Genomic DNA, 23,088 nt, shown 5'->3' on the forward strand with positions numbered 1-23,088 from the left:
TTCTCATTATAAATCAGACCTGGCGTAAAACTGCGAGCATTATAGCGCCGCCTGGATAACCCCCCCCCCCCCCCGTCATTCACCTTTTATGGTGACAATAACACCCTTATTTGCTGTACACTTTAGAAGTATTGGACTCAGGCCATCTACAGGAAATAGCCCCGACCCCGACTATTTGCACCCCCCCTCTTCTACGCTGCTGCTACTCTCTGTTATTATCTATGCATAGTCACTTTAATAACTCTACCTACATGTACATAATTACCTCAATTACCTCGACACCGGTGCCCCCTGCACATTGACACATTGACTCTGTACCGATACCCCCTGTATATAGCCCCGCTATTGTTATTTACTGCTGCTCTTTAATTATTTGTTATTCTTAGCTCTTACTTTTTTCTTAAAACTGTATTGTTGGTTAAGGGCTTGTAAGTAAGTATTTCACTGTAAGGTCTACTACACCTGTTGTATTCGGCGCATGTGACAAATACAATTTGATTTGATAGAGCAAAAATTTGAAAATACAATATCCTATCTAATAGGCCCAATCAAATGAGAAATGCGCATGGTCGTTGTATGGCTACTTCTGTAATCATGGCCAGAATCGGATCGCACAGAGCAAACGACTTGAAATAGCTTTTCTGTGAAAAGTGGGTGCAATTAAATGAAAGACGGGACGAATGGTAGCCCACACTAACGTAATTGTTGTCGGCCATAAGGACATTTTGGGCTTTCGCAGTCAGACAAGGTGAGTCAGACACATTTCCTGCAATGATCATGGAGATGAACTAACCTAAAACAATAGGAAATGAATGCCTATTTCTAATGACCGTAGAATACGGCGATAGCGGCAAATGATCACTAATGGCACATTTTTGCATGTTGTTATTATATTATGGTAGGTTGCCAGTTCTTGTTATTATATTATGGTAGGTTGCCAGTTCTTGTTATTATATTATGGTATGCTGCCAGTTCTTGTTATTATATTATGGTATGCTGCCAGTTCTTGTTATTATATTATGGTAGGCTGCCAGTTCTTGTTATTATATTATGGTAGGTTGCCAGTTCTTGTTATTATATTATGGTAGGCTGCCAGTTCTTGTTATTATATTATGGTATGCTGCCAGTTCTTGTTATTATATTATGGTAGGTTGCCAGTTCTTGTTATTATATTATGGTAGGCTGCCAGTTCTTGTTATTATATTATGGTATGCTGCCAGTTCTTGTTATTATATTATGGTAGGTTGCCAGTTCTTGTTATTATATTATGGTAGGCTGCCAGTTCTTGTTATTATATTATGGTATGCTGCCAGTTCTTGTTATTATATTATGGTAGGTTGCCAGTTCTTGTTATTATATTATGGTATGCTGCCAGTTCTTGTTATTATATTATGGTAGGTTGCCAGTTCTTGTTATTATATTATGGTAGGCTGCCAGTTCTTGTTATTATATTATGGTATGCTGCCAGTTCTTGTTATTATATTATGGTAGGCTGCCAGTTCTTGTTATTATATTATGGTATGCTGCCAGTTCTTGTTATTATATTATGGTAGGCTGCCAGTTCTTGTTATTATATTATGGTATGCTGCCAGTTATTGTTATTATATTATGGTAGGCTGCCAGTTCTTGTTATTATATTATGGTATGCTGCCAGTTCTTGTTATTATATTATGGTAGGCTGCCAGTTCTTGTTATTATATTATGGTATGCTGCCAGTTCTTGTTATTATATTATGGTAGGCTGCCAGTTCTTGTTATTATATTATGGTAGGCTGCCAGTTCTTGTTATTATATTATGGTATGCTGCCAGTTCTTGTTATTATATTATGGTAGGCTGCCAGTTCTTGTTATTATATTATGGTATGCTGCCAGTTCTTGTTATTATATTATGGTATGCTGCCAGTTCTTGTTATTATATTATGGTATGCTGCCAGTTCTTGTTATTATATTATGGTAGGCTGCCAGTTCTTGTTATTATATTATGGTATGCTGCCAGTTCTGGTTATTATATTATGGTATGCTGCCAGTTCTGGTTATTATATTATGGTATGCTGCCAGTTCTTGTTATTATATTATGGTAGGCTGCCAGTTCTTGTTATTATATTATGGTAGGCTGCCAGTTCTTGTTATTATATTATGGTAGGCTGCCAGTGTGTTGTTGTTGTTGTTCTATATTCCCCATTTGCGACGGGCTACTAGGTTTCTTTCGCCTTCTTCAAATGCAATATTTCAACCACTAGAAACTGTGCATACGTATGGTCTAAAATGCCAACTTTTGCGTGAAAACTGACGCGCGCACGTTTTTTTTTGGGGGGGGGGCATATTTTGGGCATACGCAACGTTTATAAACGAGGCCCCGGGTCTCTGTAGCTCACTCCAGTGCTTTGGAGGAAGCAGAGGCGGCGGGCAGCGGGTACAGTAATGTACGTGTGTAGATAGGGGCCGAGTTGTCAGTTGACAGATGAGAAGGAGGCCGGAGTGGCCTCGGCGCTGTGTTATGTACAGCACACAGGTAGATAAATGAAGCTATCCACTCCACTGAGTGACGGCTACATGGAGAGGGATTGTATGGCGAGATAACAGGCGCTATAAGGCAGATAGAAACCAGAGATGTGGGCGTGGGTTGATTAATGATCCAAAAGCCCCCGGATAGTGGCGGTGATCCGGGTGGAGGGAAAACAAGGTAGAGAGGGAGCTAGCCGAGATGCCGCTGCCAACCGTCATTGTATACGGACTAGATTAGCTTCATGCGCGTATCTCAAAAGCACGGCCTCGGCAGGTGGTTTCGTTCAATCCGTCTTGAAGGATGTATTAACAATTGTCTCCGGAAACGACTAATTGTGCGCCGTGACGCTCTCGGTGTTATATTAATACGTCGCGTGGATAAGAAGCCTTTAGCTCGAGGAACACTGAATGTAATATCCTCTCTCCTAGCTGGAGCCCTTTGTGCTGCCCTCGCGGAGATCTGCAGCAAGCAGACGACTAGCTCTGTTCCACAGCATGTCCACCCTTTAAAACCCAACTGAACCCCAAAAGAACTGAACTTTCTCTTTGCTCGGCCTTTGATGAGGCTACACTGAAAGGCTACACCCGGAACGGGGTTATACTGTGGCGCTGGCCGGCCAGCGGGTGTTAGCCAGGCTTGAAAGCGGCGGGATTTAGATGGGCCTGTTGTTATTATTGCAGCACAATGGCTCGCCCCGTGTGATGTAACCAAACCCTTTTCCTTGCTTTTTAACCCGCTCCTACCCCCACTCCCCCGCCATAAGGAATTAGAGAGAGTACAAATGGAGCCCAAGGTCCAGGCAGACACAGGCATAAAGCCACTCAATGGGCCTACGTTGACTGGTGTTTACTTAAGGCCCGGGATATTAGCCTTTAGCCTTCTCTCTGTATGCCCTACTAGCGTGACTGTAACACAGACGGTGTGTGTGTGTGTGTGTGTGTGTGTGTGTGTGTGTGTGTGTGTGTGTGTGTGTGTGTGTGTGTGTGTGTGTGTGTGTGTGTGTGTGTGTGTGTGTGTGTGTGTGTGTGTGTGTGTGTGTGTGTGTGTGTGTGTGTGTGTGTGTGTGTGTGTGTGTGTGTCTCTGATCTCTTGACAGGAAGGGTGTGATGGACTAGGACTATGAGGGGTGTCATTGTAGGACAGTGGACTCTGGCGACTACTGTGGAAGACGAGAGCCTCTGCATAAACAAGGCCATTCATCAAAAAATCAAAAATAGGAGACGCGTTCAAAAAGGGGCAAATAAACGTGATCGTACCCGCAACTTGCACTTTGGAAATTCTGTAGTCGTACCCCAAAATAGCTGTCAATTCAAGTTTCTACGGATAACCATGACATGCCAAGGCCTACAGAATGTTGCCAACAGACATAGCGTTGGGACGAAACGCACACATTTCCCATAATAACTATCATTAATGTATTTACTGTCATTTCCTCATTTGTATAACATCTACAATTCACTTAGGATTCAAATCAAACAAAAATACTCAAATCAAATACAGAATTCTAGTGAAACCCTAGTCACCGTGTTCAGTAAAGCACCATATCTGAGGGAGATTCAGCGTCGGCTCCGTTCGCTCACAGAGCAGCATGGGAACAGAAACAGGCCTCGAAACGATTCCCGTATCAAAGCACTGTCCTGCGGGCTTCCCTTCGCCGCCGTACCTTATAAAACAAGCCATAGGAATGCTCTTTCGGGGATAAATCACTATGCTCAAGAGACGCACATGCTACGCTCCACTGCACTAATCAATAGAGGGCCAAATGTTATTGTTTCATCTCCTTTCTGAGTTTCACCGCCAGGCGGTCGGGCAAACGGTGGCGGGTCGAGCAGAAATATACGTGGCGATTTGAAGCGTTTGAAATTGAAAACGCCTCGTGGACAAAGACATTCCTTCATACCAAGAAGACGTAAGGCAGTGTTAAACTCATAATATACTTTTTATACATCCTAATAGAACCCAGATGTTCTGGAGATTCTATATATTCCTCGGCCGAGAAGTATTTCCGATATGTGTCATAAAATGGAGTCGGGAAAGGACGAGCGTGGCAACAATTTGGTATGAGTTACGTTCCCTAGAACCCCTATCTCCTTCATCGCTAGCAGTTATTTATGCCCCCTTGGGAGAATGAGGCCATATCCAGAGCATGCTGAAATGAAGATTAATAACAGCCCTGGATGACTTTAGATGGATGCTTAATTCAGGTTGGGGAGGGAGGCTGCCTGCCTGTGTGGCCTAGCGGCTGCCCCCTGATGCTGATGCCCAGCATCACGCCTGCCTGCCAAGGCCCTTCCCTATAATCTCCCGATCAATGATCATTAATGGTAGCGTGGGTTTGCAGCTCTCCCTCCTTGCACTCTCAGTCACAGAGAGAGACTTCTGCTCTCACATCACTGGCCCTGGTCAGAGGCCCATACATACATATGCCATGCATACGTACTCGTAATGGGCACTGGCTAGAGTAACTAGCCGGGAAAATAAAACCCTTTCTCGACGACTTTAAACATTTTAAAATGGTGCTGTTGGGTTTGTCCGCCGCCGTTGGTCAGACGAGTTTGAATGACATGGATATCAAGGAAACGTCAATCGCTGACGGAGGCTGGGCCCGATCTGCGCCGACCTTGAGTGGGAGTCGACAACGAAGAGGGGGGTTGCAGTGGGGTGGTGAGGGAGGGAGGGAGGGAGGGAGGGAGGGAGGGAGGGAGGGAGGGAGGGAGGGAGGGAGGGAGGGAGGGAGGGAGGGAGGGAGGGAGGGAGGAAAGGAGGGCGGAAGGAAAGGAGGGCTGAGGGGACCTCTGATTGAGAGACCTGAGACGAGCTCCTCTGAGATATGTCAGAGGAAAAGGAGGGGAGGAAGAGAGGGATAGAGAGGGGAGGGGGAAGAGGCAAAGAGGGATAGAGAGGGGAGGGGGAAGAGGCAAAGAGGGATAGAGAGGGGAGGGGACAGAGGAAAAGAGGGATAGGGAGGGGGGCAGAGGAAAAGAGGGATAGAGAGGGGAGGGGGCAGAGGAAAAGAGGGATAGGGAGGGGAGGGGGAAGAGGCAAAGAGGGATAGAGAGGGGAGGGGACAGAGGAAAAGAGGGATAGGGAGGGGGGGGCAGAGGAAAAGAGGGATAGAGAGGGGAGGGGGCAGAGGAAAAGAGGGATAGGGAGGGGAGGGGGAAGAGGCAAAGAGGGATAGAGAGGGGAGGGGACAGAGGAAAAGAGGGATAGGGAGGGGGGGGCAGAGGAAAAGAGGGATAGAGAGGGGAGGGGGCAGAGGAAAAGAGGGATAGAGAGGGGAGGAGACAGAGGAAAAGAGGGATAGAGAGGGGAGGGGACAGAGGAAAAGAGGGATAGGGAGGGGAGGGGGAAGAGGCAAATAGGGATAGAGAGGGGAGGGGGTAGAGGAAAAGAGGGATAGGGAGGGGGGGGCAGAGGAAAAGAGGGATAGAGAGGGGAGGGGGCAGAGGAAAAGAGGGATAGAGAGGGGAGGGGACAGAGGAAAAGAGGGATATAGAGGGGAGGGGACAGAGGAAAAGAGGGATAGGGAGGGGAGGGGGAAGAGGCAAAGAGGGATAGAGAGGGGAGGGGACAGAGGAAAAGAGGGATAGGGAGGGGGGCAGAGGAAAAGAGGGATAGAGAGGGGAGGGGGAAGAGGCAAAGAGGGATAGAGGGGAGGGGACAGAGGAAAAGAGGGATAGGGAGGGGGGGGCAGAGGAAAAGAGGGATAGAGAGGGGAGGGGGAAGAGGCAAAGAGGGTTAGAGAGGGGAGGGGACAGAGGAAAAGAGGGATAGGGAGGGGGGCAGAGGAAAAGAGGGACAGAGAGGGGAGGGGGCAGAGGAAAAGAGGGATAGGGAGGGGAGGGGGAAGAGGCAAAGAGGGATAGAGGGGAGGGGACAGAGGAAAAAGGGATAGGGAGGGGAGGGGGCAGAGGAAAAGAGGGATAGAGAGGGGAGGGGGCAGAGGAAAAGAGGGATAGAGAGGGGAGGGGACAGAGGAAAAGAGGGATAGAGAGGGGAGGGGACAGAGGAAAAGAGGGATAGGGAGGGGAGGGGGAAGAGGCAAAGAGGGATAGAGAGGGGAGGGGACAGAGGAAAAGAGGGATAGGGAGGGGGGCAGAGGAAAAGAGGGATAGAGAGGGGAGGGGGCAGAGGAAAACCGGGATAGAGGGGAGGGTGCAGAGGAAAAGAGGGATAGAGAGGGGAGGGGCAGAGGAAGAGAGGGATAGGGAGGGGAGGGGGAAGAGGAAGAGAGGGATAGGGAGGGGAGGGGGAAGAGGAAAAGAGGGATAGAGAGGGGAGGGGAGGGGGAAGAGGAAAAGAGGGATAGAGAGGGGAGGGGAGGGACAGAGGAAAAGAGGGATAGGGAGGGGAGGGGGCAGAGGAAAAGAGGGATAGGGAGGGGTGGGGGCAGAGGAAAAGAGGGATAGGGAGGGGGCAGAGGAAAAGAGGGATAGGGAGGGAAGGGGGCAGAGGAAGAGGGATAGAGAGGGGAGGGTGCAGAGGAAAAGAGGGATAGAGAGGGGAGGGGGCAGAGGAAAAGAGGGATAGAGAGGGGAGGGGACAGAGGAAAAGAGGGATAGAGAGGGGAGGGGACAGAGGAAAAGAGGGATAGGGAGGGGAGGGGGAAGAGGCAAAGAGGGATAGGGAGGGGAGGGGGAAGAGGAAAAGAGGGATAGAGAGGGGAGGGGAGGGGGAAGAGGAAAAGAGGGATAGAGAGGAGAGGGGAGGGACAGAGGAAAAGAGGGATAGGGAGGGGAGGGGGCAGAGGAAAAGAGGGATAGGGAGGGGAGGGGGAAGAGGAAAAGAGGGATAGAGAGGGGAGGGGAGGGGGAAGAGGAAAAGAGGGATAGAGAGGAGAGGGGAGGGACAGAGGAAAAGAGGGATAGGGAGGGGAGGGGGCAGAGGAAAAGAGGGATAGGGAGGGGAGGGTGCAGAGGAAAAGAGGGATAGAGAGGGGAGGGGGCAGAGAAAAGAGGGATAGAGAGGGGAGGGGGCAGAGGAAGAGAGGGATAGGGAGGGGAGGGGGAAGAGGAAAAGAGGGATAGAGAGGGGAGGGGAGGGACAGAGGAAAAGAGGGATAGGGAGGGGAGGGGGCAGAGGAAAAGAGGGATAGGGAGGGGAGGGGCCAGAGGAAAAGAGGGATAGGGAGGGGAGGGGGCAGAGGAAAAGAGGGATAGGGAGGGGAGGGGGCAGAGGAAAAGAGGGATAGAGAGGAGGGGGCAGAGGAAAAGAGGGATAGGGAGGGGGGACAGAGGAAAAGAGGGATAGAGAGGGGAGGGGGCAGAGGGCAGAGGGATAGAGAGGGGAGGGGGCAGAGGGCAGAGGAAAGAGGGATAGAGAGGGGAGGGGGCAGAGGGCAGAGGGATAGAGAGGGGAGGGGGCAGAGGGCAGAGGAAAGAGGGATAGAGAGGGGAGGGGGCAGAGGGCAGAGGAAAGAGGGATAGGGAGGGGAGGGGCAGAGGAAAAGAGGGATAGAGGGGAGGGGGCAGAGTGAGAGAGAAGCCATATGGCCGCAGCACAAATGTATTAAACTATAAATCAGAAGAGAAGCCAGCGGGCTACCAGGTCGGGCTGCCGATGTTCTCCTCTAGGACCCTCCAGGTAGCTACCTCAGCAGCTCTTTACAATAGGGAGGGAAGATGACAAAAGGCGTTCCATGGCTTTATCTGCATTCGTCTCTATTTTTGATGACGGAGGACTTTAAGTCTACCAACTGTCCCGCCATCAGCCACCAACCAGAGCCTAGGTCCCCGCGCCAAAGGTAGTGATGCATACAACGGCTAGAGCAAATAAAGGCAGCCCTGGCAGATGCCTGTTTACTTTCAGCCTGTGGCTGGCCACCATGTCAGTTATAAGGGGGAAGGCATGGCTGAGCCAGGATAGGAGATATGGGTGGGTAGTCGTCTCATTGGTTGATATATTGAATGTATTAGATAATGAAAAGTATTAGGCTGCTCCAGACGTAGACAACATTAAACAACATTAAATACATGTTCTTTTTTAATGATTGAGGATAACAACACAAAAAAGCCTAGAGGCTTATTTCAATTGTGGTTCTCATTGTGTTTCTGAGTCATGACACGCCACCCTCTTAATATGTCACCCAATATTAATTCTCAGTATCTTAATATAGTGGACCAAGAAACATGACAAAGCCAGTGTGATTAACAGTTTGCCAACCTAACAATCGCAACATAGGAGAAACCTATCACGATCCAATCCAGTTAGCCTTAATCAATTAATCAATCTTCCGGACAGCTCCACTAGCCGTGCCGAGGCTGGACAAACTAGCGTTGTGATGCCTCACCAAGTGAGAGAGATGCAAACCCCAGAAAGCCACTCACGGCCAAGGCCACCGTTCACACCCCATCCCCACTCAGCGGCTTGACAGGAGGAGCGAAGGAGGGGGAGGATTAGAGTAGTGGGATGGGAGGAGGTAGGGGTGTGGGAGGGAGGGAGGTTAAAGGCACTGAAGTGATGAGCCGTGGGTGCCCTACCTTGGTCTGGAGGTAGTGGGGGTAGTAGTATGTGTACTGAGGGTACATTGGTTGCTGTTCCAATCGCTTGCCCATATAGCTGGAATCCTTAGCGCCGTGGCAGGGAATAGTTGCGCGGAGGCAGTCGGACGAGCGGTAGTAGTACTGGGGCTCGGCTCTCTGACTGTAGGTCCCTTGTTTTCCCCCCGTCCACAGTGGTGTGTTGAATCACTGCTGGTCCTCCGGAGAGCAAGCGGGGTTCGTCTGACGGAGAGTGGCTGGGAGAGGGGTCGCCTCTGTGGGGGTAGTTCCTGCCCGACGACGCCTTTCACTTAAATCTCCTGGAGTAGAGCTCGGCGGATGCTCATTCGGGTTCCTCAAAAATATTCCCCACAAGAGTTTGAAAAAAAAAACGGACGCTGCTGCTGCGTGCCCTGTCTGCGTCTCCTGTCTTTCCCTCACTGGCTGGCTGTCGGATAGTAACGCGTGAGAAGAGAGGTGGAGGAGGAAGAGGAGGAGGAAGATGAGCAGGTGGCAGTGGTTCCAGACAGTCCTGCGAACAAATTGCTGGCACAGGAGAGTGTAGCAGAGGAGAAAAAAAGGAAAAACAAGGAAAAAGGGAGGAGGATATGAAGATCACTTTTCTATCTACGCCGTCTCGCTATAGCTTACCTCGCTGCTCGGCTTCAATCTCTCTCACACTCTCTGTATCTGCCTCTCTGTTGCTCACTCGGCTGCTCTCTCGCTCTCGCGCGCGCGCGCCTCTATAGTCTGATATCCCAGCTGCTCTATGTTGTACTGTTGGACACAGGATATATCCTCAGCGGCGCACTAACAGATGCACTTTGGGGAGGGTCCGAATCGGAACGCCGAGAGGCGGGCAGGAACAAGCCAAAGAAGCAATCGCAGTCTGTAACGGTTCAGCCAGAGCAGAGCAGATTACACAGAAACAATCCCAGTTCCTAATTGATACGGCACCGAGAGAGGGGGGGGGGGGAAGACTCCCGACCGGTCGGCTGGTTCAGAGAAGGAGAGAAAAAAAATACTATACCGAGAAGCACAATGACAGTGTCCCAGGTGCCGAACAGACAGACAAGCCAGAGTCTCCTGTCTGCGCTCCTCCCTTTTCCTGCTCTTGTAAAATTCTCTCTCTCTCTCTCTCTCTCTCTCTCTCTCTCTCTCTCTCTCTCTCTCTCTCTCTCTCTCTCTCTCTCTCTCTCTCTCTCTCTCTCTCTCTCTCTCTCTCTCTCTCTCTCTCTCTCTCTCTCTCTCTCTCTCTCTCTCTCTCTCTCTCTCTCTCTCTCTCTCTCTCTCTCTCTCTCTCTGTCTGTCTGTCTGTCTGTCTGTCTGTCTGTCTGTCTGTCTGTCTGTCTGTCTGTCTGTCTGTCTGTCTGTCTGTCTGTCTGTCTGTCTGTCTGTCTGTCTGTCTGTCTGTCTGTCTGTCTGTCTGTCTGTCTGTCTGTCTGTCTGTGTGTGTGGTGAAGGGGGCTCGTCCTGCACAGCCGGTAGGAGGGACTTGAGTCGGCTCAGTGTGAGAGAGCGATCCAGACGCAGATCAGGGGGCTGCAGTATTTCCACAGCCAGAGAAAGGAGTGGGGAGAGAGGGACGGCAGGCAGGCAGGCAGGCCCCCCCTGTTGGCTGCCAAAGGACCTAACGCCAGGTTTAAACTCTCCTCCATCAATGTGAGATGATTTTATTTCTGAAGAAATCAGTCGTCTTAAATATGACTCCATACTTATAAAAAACTACGAAACAGCGCTAGGTTTTGCTTTATAGGTCTCTTTTCAAGCGTTCACTTAAATGACACGGTCAGTTAGCGACAGTACATCCAACGCCCTGTCTAATTTATACCCTCCATATCGCTGCGACGATACATCATAACACATCATATTTGTGCAAACGTACTGTGCTTGACTGTCTGTGTAACCATGACAGACCAGCACTTAAAAACATATTCAAATGCAAACATCATTTACAATCCTTTCTAAATGATCACTCTGGGTGCTACGCCCCCACATGATGAGGGTGGCAGGTAGCCGAGCGGTAAGAGCGTTGGGCTAGTAACTGAATGGCTGCTAATTCAATACCCCGAGCAGACTAGGTGAAAAGCATCTGTCGACGTGCCCTTGAGTAAGGCCCTTAACCATAATTGCTCCGGTAAGTCGCTCTCATGCCTCAGGACTACCCGACTCCTTGCTGACCCCAGTCCACCTGGCCGTGCTGCTGCTCCAGTTTCAACTGTTCTGCCTGCGGATGTGGAAACCTGACCTGTTCACCGGACGTGCTGCCTTGTCCCAGACCTGCTGTTTTCAACTCTCTAGAGACAGCAGGAGCGGTAGAGATACTCTGAATGATCAGCTATGAAAAGACAACTCACATTTACTCCTGCTGACTACAACCACTGTGATTATTGTTATTTGACCCTGCTGGTCACTTATGAGCATTAGAACATCTTGGTCATGTTCTGTTATAATCTCCACCCGGCACAGCCAGAAGAGGACTGGCCACCCCTCATAGCCTGGTTCCTCTCTAGGTTTCTTCTTAGGTTCTGGCCTTTCTAGGGAGTTTTTCCTAGCCACCGTGCTTCTACACCTGCATTGCTTGCTGTTTGGGGTTTTTAGGCTGGGATTCTGCACAGCACTTTGAGATATCAGCTGATGTAAGACGGGATATATGAATACATTTGATTTGATTTGGACAAATGTCTGCTAAATGACTCAAATATCAACTACAACAACAAAAATGTTTCCCCCGACAATCTACCTGACCAATTAAGAGCCTCTCGCTATGAAATGGCAACATTGAGAGCACTTTCCACCCACATCTAGATGTGGCCAGTATGTGACCTTTTGGTGCGAAGAGAGATCAAAGCGTTGGGTAAAGAGTGCTGGAGGGGGAAATCCCTCTCTGTATATACTACCAGCTACAAACTGACACCGTGTGATGCTATAATATCTAATACACGCCATTTAGCACAATTTCATCCAAAGGCATGCGTGCAATACATTTTACAGGTAATCAAACCCACGATCCTGGTGTTACAAAGGTCCGCCTCTACCCACCACAATAGACTATATAGCATGACAGTGGAGTCCAATGGACAGCAGCAGGATGGTAGTAAAGGCAGTCTTTCACCTTCTCTTTGGCCTGCGAGAAACCTTAGCCGCACACACGGACTGTGGCTTAACCTATGGAGGTCAGTGGGTGCAAGTCCACCAGTTCATGGGCTTCAGTTTTCAGTCAACTCAATTAGCAACATTATCCCCGATGTCAAAGTGAGCAAAAAAACTTTAAGAAATTATCATTTAAATCAATAAAATGTGGTATGCAAAGCATTTAAAATGACAAACATTTGCTATCGATATGTCAAGCAATACTACAGTTATGGAGGGAGAATTCACACGGACAGACCGAACCCACGAGGGTCATTTCCCCTTATTAAACAATAATTTACGTTTTCAGACCAAATGACCGATTGTCAGTGCATCACTTTTTAAAAAATTGGTCCCAGCTCAATTGTGCCACATTTTGCACATGGATTTGCGATGCACGTAGGCAGCATGCATGCTAGTGGGCAGACTGAATCAGTACTAGCATCCCACGGACAGAAACAAAGCAGCGAGAGAGAGAGAGAGAAGGGGCTATGGCGTGTGGAAGAAAACTAAATGATCCGATAGGCCGCATTTATCTGTGGAAAAGAGATTAGGCAGATATCGATTGTGGATTAGCAGATTAACAGCTCCAGGACAGAAGGACTGGCAGGGCAGGGTTACTCACAGAATGGAGGGATGGAGAGGGAGAGAAAGAAAGAGAGAGAGTGGGGGGGGGCAGAAAATGATAAGAAAGAGAGACAAGTAGAGTGAGAGAGAGCAAGAGAGAGAGAGTGAGCGAGAGAGAGAGAGAGTGGGGGGGGGCAGAAAATGATAAGAAAGAGAGACAAGTAGAGTGAGAGAGGGCAAGAGAGAGAGAGCGAGAGAGAGAGAGAGCGAGCGAGAGCGAGAGCGAGAGCGAGAAAGAGAGAGCACGGTAGAGAGAGAGAGAGCATTCTGACATTTTGTGTGGTCACGTCTACTGCCTTGGTGCATACTTTCACAAATTACTACTCAGGATTGACACGTTAACAGTTAACTAATTGTTGTTGCCATAACTGGGTTTGGAACATGCAGCCCTTCAATTGAGACTCAATACTTACTTGGAACTAGGCAAATGCTCTTGGCTAATGTTGAAGTTTTATCAGTCAGCTCAAGACTTGTAAACATTATGTGGGCGGGTATGCAAGTAAGGCCCAAAGCTCATCCAAATATTCTGCTCTGTATTCCATCACAGCAAAAGGAAAGAGGGTGGGTGAATTTGGACGTGCCAGTTCTGCCTCGGCACTGATAGGGGCTCTGAAGTGAATCAGTGGACTGACGTCAGGCTGAGGACAGGGGCGATATGAAGCCAGCTGTTTAATCATGGCCGCCAACAGAAACTTTTTTTTCTCTCCCTGTGATTGATAGTGATGCATAGGTTCCCCACCATGATTCACACACGGATATGCACGAAACGCACACACAAAAAATGCACACACAAGCCCTGATTCATCTCTGCAGCTTGCAGGAAGACAGAGCTAGAGCGGGGGGGGGGGTCGAAGGGAAGGACGGCTATACGGAAACATCACAGTCTGTGCGAGGTGAGAGCGGAGAGAGACACGGCCGTATCACAAAGAAGTCTGGGTGTGGATCTGACCAGGGGCCATTGTCAGACAGCCGTACTGTGAGGCTGGAAGAGACTGGGGGTGGATCACACTGACAGACACTCGTAGAGTTGCCTTGCAGTGTGCAGTGAGTCATCTGTGGGATATGAAGTGAACGGATAGGATGGATGGTTCTCCCATGGCACAAAGTGATCACAATCTCCTCTAAACAACCCAGAGGAGAGCTACGAATACGAAAGCCTAGTCATCCTTAGTCATCAACTTCATTGTGAGAGGAGACATTACCTCTCAAGAGAAGACCTGACTTTAATTCCATTGCCAACATGTTCTATTGTTATTAGAAAAATGACTAAATCATAACTACAATTGCAGGCAAATGTATATGCGAAAGTACAATTACATGGTAAGTTGCCATGCATTTTCTTTGATTGCCAGAGATTTTTGATTATTCTGTAAATACTTTAATACCTGCCCTTTTCTGTTTATTGATCTGACTCTGGAGAAATATCCTACTAATATCCCTGAATCCACACTGAGAAGAGAAAGCTACAAAGAGAGAGAAAGTTAAGAGTGAAAGCAGAACAGAAACGACTACGCTCCCCCAGAACCCCAGGAAGACCTCCATTGACAACCAAGACCGAGACTCCCCCGCTCCTCGGCAACAAATTCTCTATGAGTGGCACATTATTCAGGGGGCTCGGTGCAATCAAGAGGCTCCCATTTCCTTCCACTGGACAGTCGCAGGCGTTTCCTAGAACTGACCAGATGCTTGGAATTCGAGGGAGTGCTGGCACCGAGCCAAGGAAGAGTGGTGGGAGAGGGGGTGGGAATGTGGGGAGCAGCACCGGGCTTAGTAGTTTGTGGGAAAACACTGCACAGCGGCTCTTCTTGGAGCTAGAGAACCTGACCGCCGCAGATGTCCAACGCTGTTCTGTATCCGTCCACTTCCCTGGTGAGTCATTTACTACCACCCAAGGATGCCAAGGAGAAGAAGGCGGAGGTTGAGAAGCAACAATGAGTTAGAAACATGAAACCTATGTAGAGTTAAGAGTTGCTACTGCAGTTAGATGAAACACAACAGAACATGTTATTACTCTCTCTTTGGGTTCTCTGATTAGGCGGCTCGCAGAAAAACCTGAGCTGCTATAAATGGTCTGGTACTGAGGAAGGAGGCCCGGTGCTAGGGTGATGGGAGATGCTTGGTAACAAGACACCAGTCAGTCGGAGCGCGAGCGACGTGTGTGCGTGCCTGCTTGCGTGTGTTCGGGTGTGTGTGTGAGAATGTGTGATCGCCAGTATGTGAGATTGTGTGATTGAGAGTAGGTGAGTTTATGTGAGTCACGCCAGGTGGCCTGCAGCTGTGGGCGGGTGTGAGGTACTGTACCACTGCAGTCAGAGAGACTGTCGGGTACGAGGTTAAGGTTATTCCGGCATGTTCCCGAGGGCTGAGGTGCCATTCAGCGCGGTTACAAGACCAAATTTCCCAGCCCTAATCCTAACCTTAATACTTAAACACATACAGTACACAGGCTGGAGGCAGAAGCCTATAGCCTAATAGCCATGAACCAACCTGAGGAGCACTCGAGAATCTTGGGAGTTTTAGGGCCGTGTGGGGTCGCTAGGGACATGGCTGGGGGGTGGCACGGCTGAGGTGGGACGAGGGCACACGCATGAAATATGTAAAGTAGAACAAACATGACTAGATGTAAACCAATAAATCATGTAGGCTCTATTCATGGAATTTCTATCTGCAGCGTTCGCAACGTTTGGCAATTGAACATGGGCCAGGGGTTGAGAGAGGCAGGGGGTCGCTTGAGTTGTCCCACGAAGACACGGTAGGAGTAGAGAAGTTCCCTCGCCACTCGAAACATTGCTGACGACAACAGCAAATAAAGTTGCAACATTTTGCTTTGAAAAGACCGGGACGTGGACAGCAGTGGTGTAGTAAAGCCATTCTGGAATGACAAAACGTCACGGTGGAATGAGAACACAGAGAGCGAGAGAGAGAAAGTGAGAGAGAAAGTGAGAGAGAGAGCCAGAGTGAGAGAGAGCCAGAGCGAGAGAGAGAGAGCCAGAGCCAGAGCGAGAGAGCCAGAGCGAGAGAGAGAGAGCCAGAGCCAGAGCCAGAGCCAGAGCGAGAGAGCCAGACAGAGCCAGAGCCAGAGCCAGAGCCAGAGCCAGAGCCAGAGCCAGAGCCAGAGCCAGAGCCAGAGAGCCAGAGCCAGAGAGCCAGAGCCAGAGAGCCAGAGCCAGAGCCAGAGCCAGAGCCAGAGCCAGAGCCAGAGCCAGAGCCAGAGCCAGAGCCAGAGCCAGAGCCAGAGCCAGAGCCAGAGCCAGAGCCAGAGCCAGAGACAGAGACAGAGACAGAGACAGAGACAGAGACAGAGACAGAGACAGAGACAGAGCCAGAGCCAGAGCCAGAGAGAGAGAGAGAGAGAGAGAGAGAGAGAGAGACAGAGCGAGAGAGAGAGAGCCAGGGCCAGAGAGCGAGAGCCAGGGCCAGAGAGAGAGCCAGGGCCAGAGCGAGAGAGAGAGAGAGAGAGAGCCAGGGCCAGAGCGAGAGAGAGAGAGAGAGAGAGAGAGAGAGAGAGAGAGAGAGAGCCAGAGCCAGAGAGAGAGAGAGAGCCAGGGCCAGAGAGAGAGAGAGAGAGCCAGGGCGAGAGAGAGAGAGAGAGAGCCAGGGCCAGAGAGAGAGAGAGAGAGAGCCAGAGCCAGAGAGAGAGAGAGAGAGAGCCAGAGCCAGAGAGAGAGAGAGAGCCAGGGCCAGAGAGAGAGAGAGAGAGAGCCAGGGCGAGAGAGAGAGAGCCAGGGCCAGAGTGAGAGAGAGAGAGAGAGAGAGAGAGCCAGAGCCAGAGAGAGAGAGAGAGCCAGGGCCAGAGAGAGAGAGAGAGCCAGGGCCAGAGAGAGAGAGAGAGAGAGAGAGAGAGAGAGAGAGAGAGAGAGAGAGAGAGAGAGAGCCAGAGAGAGAGAGAGAGAGAGAGAGAGAGCCAGAGCCAGAGAGAGAGAGAGAGCCAGGGCCAGAGTGAGAGCGAGAGAAAAGCAAATGGAGCAGAACCCTACTCCAGCCCTCAACTAACTTCCCTCGTGTCTCATCGTCTGCATGCAAAGTATCAAGCCCAGGAGAGACGTCTGAGGCTGTGCAGAACTATATTGAAAAAAAGAAAAGAAAAGAACACCCTGGCCTTTCCTAACTAGCACCGGCTTTGCTGATAGCAGCTTTATTGAGGGAAACGTGCATTTACAATGACAGGGATATGTGGTTGTATCACCTAGCTACCTTGAGATGAACGCACCAACTGTAAGCCGCTCTGGATACGGGCGTCTGCTAAACGACTCAAATGTACTCTACAAAGAGATGTACCTGAATGACTATGAATATGAAACGTAGAACTGTTCATCGTATCATACTAGCCAGTCCAATGTGCGCGATTGTAAACGTTCAACAGTGATATTCCGATGGTAAACGCCGGTCCTTTACCATGCATTGAGGTTCCAATGCAATCGGATACTACAGGCGAGTAGTACGCATTCCTTCGCAGCGAAGCATTGGCTTCATGCTTGACGGATTTGTTTCACAGCCAGCAAAAGCAATCTACGAGACCCAAATGTATGTTATGTAGGACTTTTAAAGGCCGCGGACATCACTCTACACACGTTCCAACGAGCCATTTCCATAGCACGCCGGCACCGATGACAGGCTAGGCACAGCAGTATTAGAGTGAGACATTGTGGAGACTGGTAAGAGTCTCCGTAGCGATGCGCTAAGATGTTAGCCAGAGTAAAAGGTCGGGTGGGGGTGGGGGGGGATGCACTTAGAGATTGCATCCGTGGTGACGGCGGCGGGGCGGGTGCCTGTGTAATTAGTGCTGCTGACATCATCAAAGAGAGCCGATAAATGGAGCAGAACGTCTCCTACAAAAACCAAAAGCTCTACATTTCCTTTCACACAAGAGAAGAACAATCACTGAGTTGAAACAAGCGACGTGACAACTTTTTTTTTAAACAACACATACCAGACCTGGGTTCAAATACTATTTGAAATCATTTCAAACTACGCTAATGTTTGATGAGCTGACAGTACCTGGCGTAATGGACCAATAGAATAGTCCCAAAACAGCAAACCCTGGTCGTCTGGCACCACAGGCAGGGCTAGAGCAAACGCTCAAAGTATTTTGAAAGACGTCAAATAGAATTTGAACCCAGGTCTGCATCAGACTGGATCTGCTGGAGACTGCAGAGTGGTTGACACGTTTCCATAATTCCATATGTGAAGACTGTGTGTCTTGGTAGTAAGCCTAGGACTTGGTTTGGTTGTACAAATGTTATACACGTTGGCACTGGCTCCAGTGAACAGCTTGATATTTCACAGAGGTAACCAAAGGTTCATTAACGTGTCAGGAGTACAGTGATGGTGGTGGGCCAACATGGAAGTGAACCATTGAGCTCTTTTCCTACAACAAGGCTAGTTCAAGAAGTGTTTCCCTGGTGCCAGAACAACACATTGGGGAATGTCCACAAATAAAGTGGAGAATTGTTCAAAAGAAATTCCTGCAACCATTCAGCTCATTTCTAGAGTAAAGAAAACGATCCAGCTCCAGCTAAAGTACATTTCATTACATTGTCCTCCACTTCCCCATTGAAAAGACGTCAGACACGCCTCTGGGGAGAGATGGCTAAAGACCTGGTCATTACTTACAGTAACAAGGTGTGTTTCTTAAGGTCTACTCTGCTCCCCTCACTCTAGGCTGTCTGTAGCAGTCAGTCAGTCCATGAAGAGGGAGAAACCACCCACCGACCAGACCAGAACAGACCAGGCCCAGAACGATGCACCTGGAAGCCCTGAACACAGTAGAGCAACTGGGTACTGCAGATGTGAACATTCAAACTGAGCATGTGAACTGTGTGTGTGTGTGTGTGTGTGTGTGTGTGTGTGTGTGTGTGTGTGTGTGTGTGTGTGTGTGTGTGTGTGTGTGTGTGTGTGTGTGTGTGTGTGTGTGTGTGTGTGTGTGTGTGTGTGTGTGTTCCTGATCCCATGTGTGCGACGGGGGCCTCACACCTTCATTAGAGAGGAGACCTCACCAGCTCATTCATTTACAAAAGGTTCATGTACAAACATCACTTTTATGCTCATATTGTAGGTTGTGCTGGAGGAGCAAATAATCAGGGGTAATGTTTTACAGATGTTTTGGGTGTATTAAAGTTGATACTAAAGCTCCAGGCAGCTTCAATTCTCATATGAAAACGCATCTGCATGTGTGCGTGTGTTCCCACTCCTGTGTGTGTGTGTGTGTGTGTGTGTGTGTGTGTGTGTGTGTGTGTGTGTGTGTGTGTGTGTGTGTGTGTGTGTGTGTGTGTGTGTGTGTGTGTGTGTGTGTGTGTGTGTGTGTGTGTGTGTGTGTGTGTGTGTGTGTGTGTGTGTGTGTGTGTGTGTGTGTGTGTGTGTGTGTGTGTGTGTGTGTGTGTGTGTGTGTGTGTGTGTGTGTGTCTAGAACCAGACATGATCAAACTGAACTGTCATGAATTGAGGAGTATCATTTAAAACCCTTGCTACGAGATGAGTTACGTTCCCTTTTCCGCCTAGAAACAGGTGCAACAAGATCCGCTGAACAATGATTTCACAGACAATGTGTCTTCGAATCCTCCATTACATATCACAATATGGCTGTGTTTACACAGGCAGTCCAATTCTGGTCTTTTGCCCAATTATGGGCAAAAGATCTGATCTGATTGGTCAAAAGAAGTTATTGGAAAAAGATCAGATTTGGACTTCCTGTGTAAACAGCCTAAGTGACACGACTACCATGTAAAGCTGAGGCCTCACATAATAGTAACAACACAAGATGCTAATTAATTTGCCCAAAGATTCCACTATCTTGTTGCTTGTTCACAAAACATACACCATTGTGTTAAACATTTAATATCAACATGGGTGACCGTTAAATGAAGATTGGTGGGACACTGCAGTGGGGAATTTGCATAGCCAGGTCTTATACAATAGGAAATTAAGCGTATGTATACTAAACGCGCTAACAAAAGTAGCTACTTAGACATGGACATTATCGAACAAAACAAACATTTATTGTGGAACTAGGATTCCTGTCAGTGCATTCTGATGAAGATCATCAAAGGTAAGGGAATATTTATAATGTTATTTCTGATGTCTGTTGACTCCAACATGGCGGATAAATAAATAAAAATTCTGAGCACAGTCTCAGATTATTGCGTGGTTTGCTTTTTCCGTAAAGGTTTTTTGAAATCTGACACAGCGGTTGCATTAAGGAGAGGTATATCTATATTTCCATGTCTAACAATTGTATTAATCTACATTTATAATGAGTATTTCTGTAAAATGATGTGGCTCTCTTCAATATCACCGGATGTTTTTGGAACTAGTGAACATAACACGCCAATGTATAGTGAGATTTTTTAAATATAAATATGAACTTTATCAAACAAAACATATATGTATTGTGTAACATGAAGTCCTATGAGTGTCATCTGATGAAGATCATCAAAGGTTAGTGATTAATTTGATCTCTATTTGTGATTTTTGTGACTCCTCTCTTTGGCTGGAAAAATGGCTGAGTTTTTCTGTGAGTTGGTGGTGACATAACATAATCATTTGTGGTGCTTTCGCCGTAAAGCCTATTTGAAATCGGACACTGTGGTGGGATTAACAACAAGATGACCTTTAAAACGGTATAAGATACATGTATGTTTGAGGAATGTTAATGATGACATTTCTGTTGTTTTTAATTTGGCGCCCTGCACTTTCACTGGCTGTTGTCATATCAGCCCTAAAACGTTTTAAACAGAGGTTTTAAGGTGGAATATCCACCAAACATCAGTTTAGATGTGTCAACTATAGCCAGTACTGCACTACAAGTTGGTTGTCATATAGAGAGCTGGGACAACTCATATTGTGAAACAAGCTATATTGAAGCAATTGAGTTATAACGCACACAAACATTGTGCCATGTGTCGTAGTTGCCGTTTAAATAGCAAAGTCTACACGGCGGTTGATGGGGCTATACAAACTGTTCCTTTAGGTTGGAGGCAACTGCCTGGATTGCGGTTTTATAACACGTGCTTATCAAACACAGATGAATACTTGTTATCGTTAAATACACCAGTTGATAAAGCATGGATACAATCAAGGTAAGTGTAACATAATGGCAACGATTAAGTACAAATGCAAACAATCAAAATCCTTCAAAAGACAAATTCCAAGTAGTAAATTGAAAACACATCCATTTCACACACCATTGCATTATAATACTAGTGTATCTATTTCCACTAACAATCTACCGTATTTACTGAGGGATGTGTGAGAGAGCACCTCTGTAATTTTAATGGTTAGATAGATTTCCCTAAAAACACTGAAATTGGCCATTATCCGGTAATTACTCAATAACAATGTAGGCAGTAATAATTCAGCAACTCAACGATGCAGAAAACTCTGTGTTAACGTGAGGATGGGATGGGCGAAGAGGTCCGATAACACACACACACCTGTGTGCAAAGCACACATGCTTGAGCACAAGCACACTAACCAAAACACAAATACAGACACACACACTGCCTACACAGTCACCCCAACCATCCCTCCATGGACACACACACACACACACACACACACACACACACACACACACACACACACACACACACACACACACACACACACACACACACACACACACACACACACACACACACACACACACACACACACACACAAACTCAATGTAAACTGTTAAGGCAATTTAAAGAAGCCTTGGCAGCCTGTTAATGGTCTGTCACAGTCTAACGGGTTTAGATCGCTTACAATGGAGTCGGGCGCTAAGCCCACAGCTCACGGTTAATTGTTCAGAACCTGCTTCTCTGAGTGTTGCTGTCTGTCTGAGGAGGGGGCCCATTAGAACCATCCTGCACCCATGACAAAGGCCATTGCCTCACTTTATGAGGACAGAGCTGCTGTTGCTGCTACAGTGGTCAACAAGTAGAGAGATGAGGGACATTCAGGACTGCTATGGAAAATAATAAATTGTATTCACGGGCCACGGCAGTGACTAGAATGTGCTACGAGCAAAAATGGGTCAAGTAGTTGACCTGAAGACTACTAAACAAGCTATCAAATGAATGAGGCCTCAGTGAAAAGAAAAACATGTATAATCTCAATTGCAAAAAAAAAAATCTTGAATGACACAGTAATGCATGAAAATATTTCCTGAATGGCTACAGGTTCGGAAACTTGACCCAAAATATGTTTAACAATTTCCTTTTAATTGGGCCTCGAAGACAAGACAAATTTCAAAGGCTGTCCTGAGAGCTACATTAATTACTGTGACAAAGTCCACTCTTGGCTCTTGACGGTGAATCATAGCAACATGTTGGGGGAACAACAGGCTCCATTCAGATGAACTGATAAAACACAGTCACATGAAATGTAAGCTACTGTAAGTCTTGAAAATTGAATTACTAACCCTGCCTCAATCTCTGACTCCCACATGCCTGGTCTCTCTCTCCCTCTCTGAATGACGTGCACTTGGACTCCAGATGCCTTGCTGCTATTTCTGGGGCCAGATACCCTTTAACCCAAACTTTTGCTGCACTGTACTGTACCTTCACACACATTGGTCCTAAACGTCATAACAAAATGGACTCTACAGAAAGGCTGCATTTTCCCCTCAGCTTGCACATTTTCTCTCTCTCTGCCTTCCCTCCTCCTCTCATTCCCTCTGCCCCCTCAGGAGTCCACTCTGGTCTCTCCCTGCTGGGCGATTCACAGATGGTCTGGGCTTGGCTGGAGCAGGGCGGGCAGGCAGGCGGGCAGGCAGGCAGGCGGGCAGGCAGGCAGGCAGGCGGGCAGGCAGGCAGGCGGGCAGGCAGGCGGGCAGGCAGGCGGGCAGGCGGCCCGGCCCATGGACACACTGCCCACACCAGAGGCAGGCAGGTCATTCATTCAGCTAAATCTGTCAGGCTTTGTAAACGACTGTTTGTTGAGTAATGGGCCATTTAGATAATCACAACACTGAGGGATGTGCCAAAGACCAAGAGGCCTCACAGAAGTGACTGATGAAGCACGTTGGGATGCGGCCGAGCGCAAAGCCATACCTAAGGCTGATCACCGTGACTTATGTGACCTTCGGCCTCTGTGCTATTAACTACATCTGGTTTGGGCTGAGCTATTTTCTGACCACCCAGAGGTCAATTATCCTGTGTGAGACGGGGCCATCGCAGGACAACGAGGGGAATTAGATATTTACAGCATACCACATAATGGTGCTTTCTCGCTCCCTTCTTCTCTCTCATCTCTCTGACATCCCGAATCGTGGATGTGCCAAGAATTCAGACAAGCGGGTTTGTATCGACAGCATGATTGGCTGGTGTGCTTGGCAAGTGTAATGAAATAACAACTCGAG

At 48.3% G+C, this 23,088-nt stretch overlaps 1 protein-coding gene across 4 annotated transcripts in view; it reads right to left on the reverse strand.

The window, feature by feature from the left end:
• Positions 1-23,088, reverse strand: part of LOC124043663 (RNA-binding motif, single-stranded-interacting protein 3-like) — a 335,167-nt gene that overhangs the window by 197,578 nt on the left and 114,501 nt on the right. The window contains exon 1 of one of the 4 annotated variants that reach the window (XM_046362471.1): positions 8,988-10,072. The exons of the other annotated variants lie outside the window; for them this stretch is intronic. Within the exon in view, the coding sequence (XP_046218427.1) occupies positions 8,988-9,062 (75 nt within the window). The 5' untranslated portion in view covers positions 9,063-10,072. Of the gene's footprint in view, positions 1-8,987; positions 10,073-23,088 lie in introns of those variants that run through there. 4 annotated transcript variants of the gene reach the window in all.

This window comes from Oncorhynchus gorbuscha, linkage group LG09 (genome assembly GCF_021184085.1).
Source record: "Oncorhynchus gorbuscha isolate QuinsamMale2020 ecotype Even-year linkage group LG09, OgorEven_v1.0, whole genome shotgun sequence".
NCBI classification, from domain to species: Eukaryota; Metazoa; Chordata; class Actinopteri; order Salmoniformes; family Salmonidae; genus Oncorhynchus; species Oncorhynchus gorbuscha.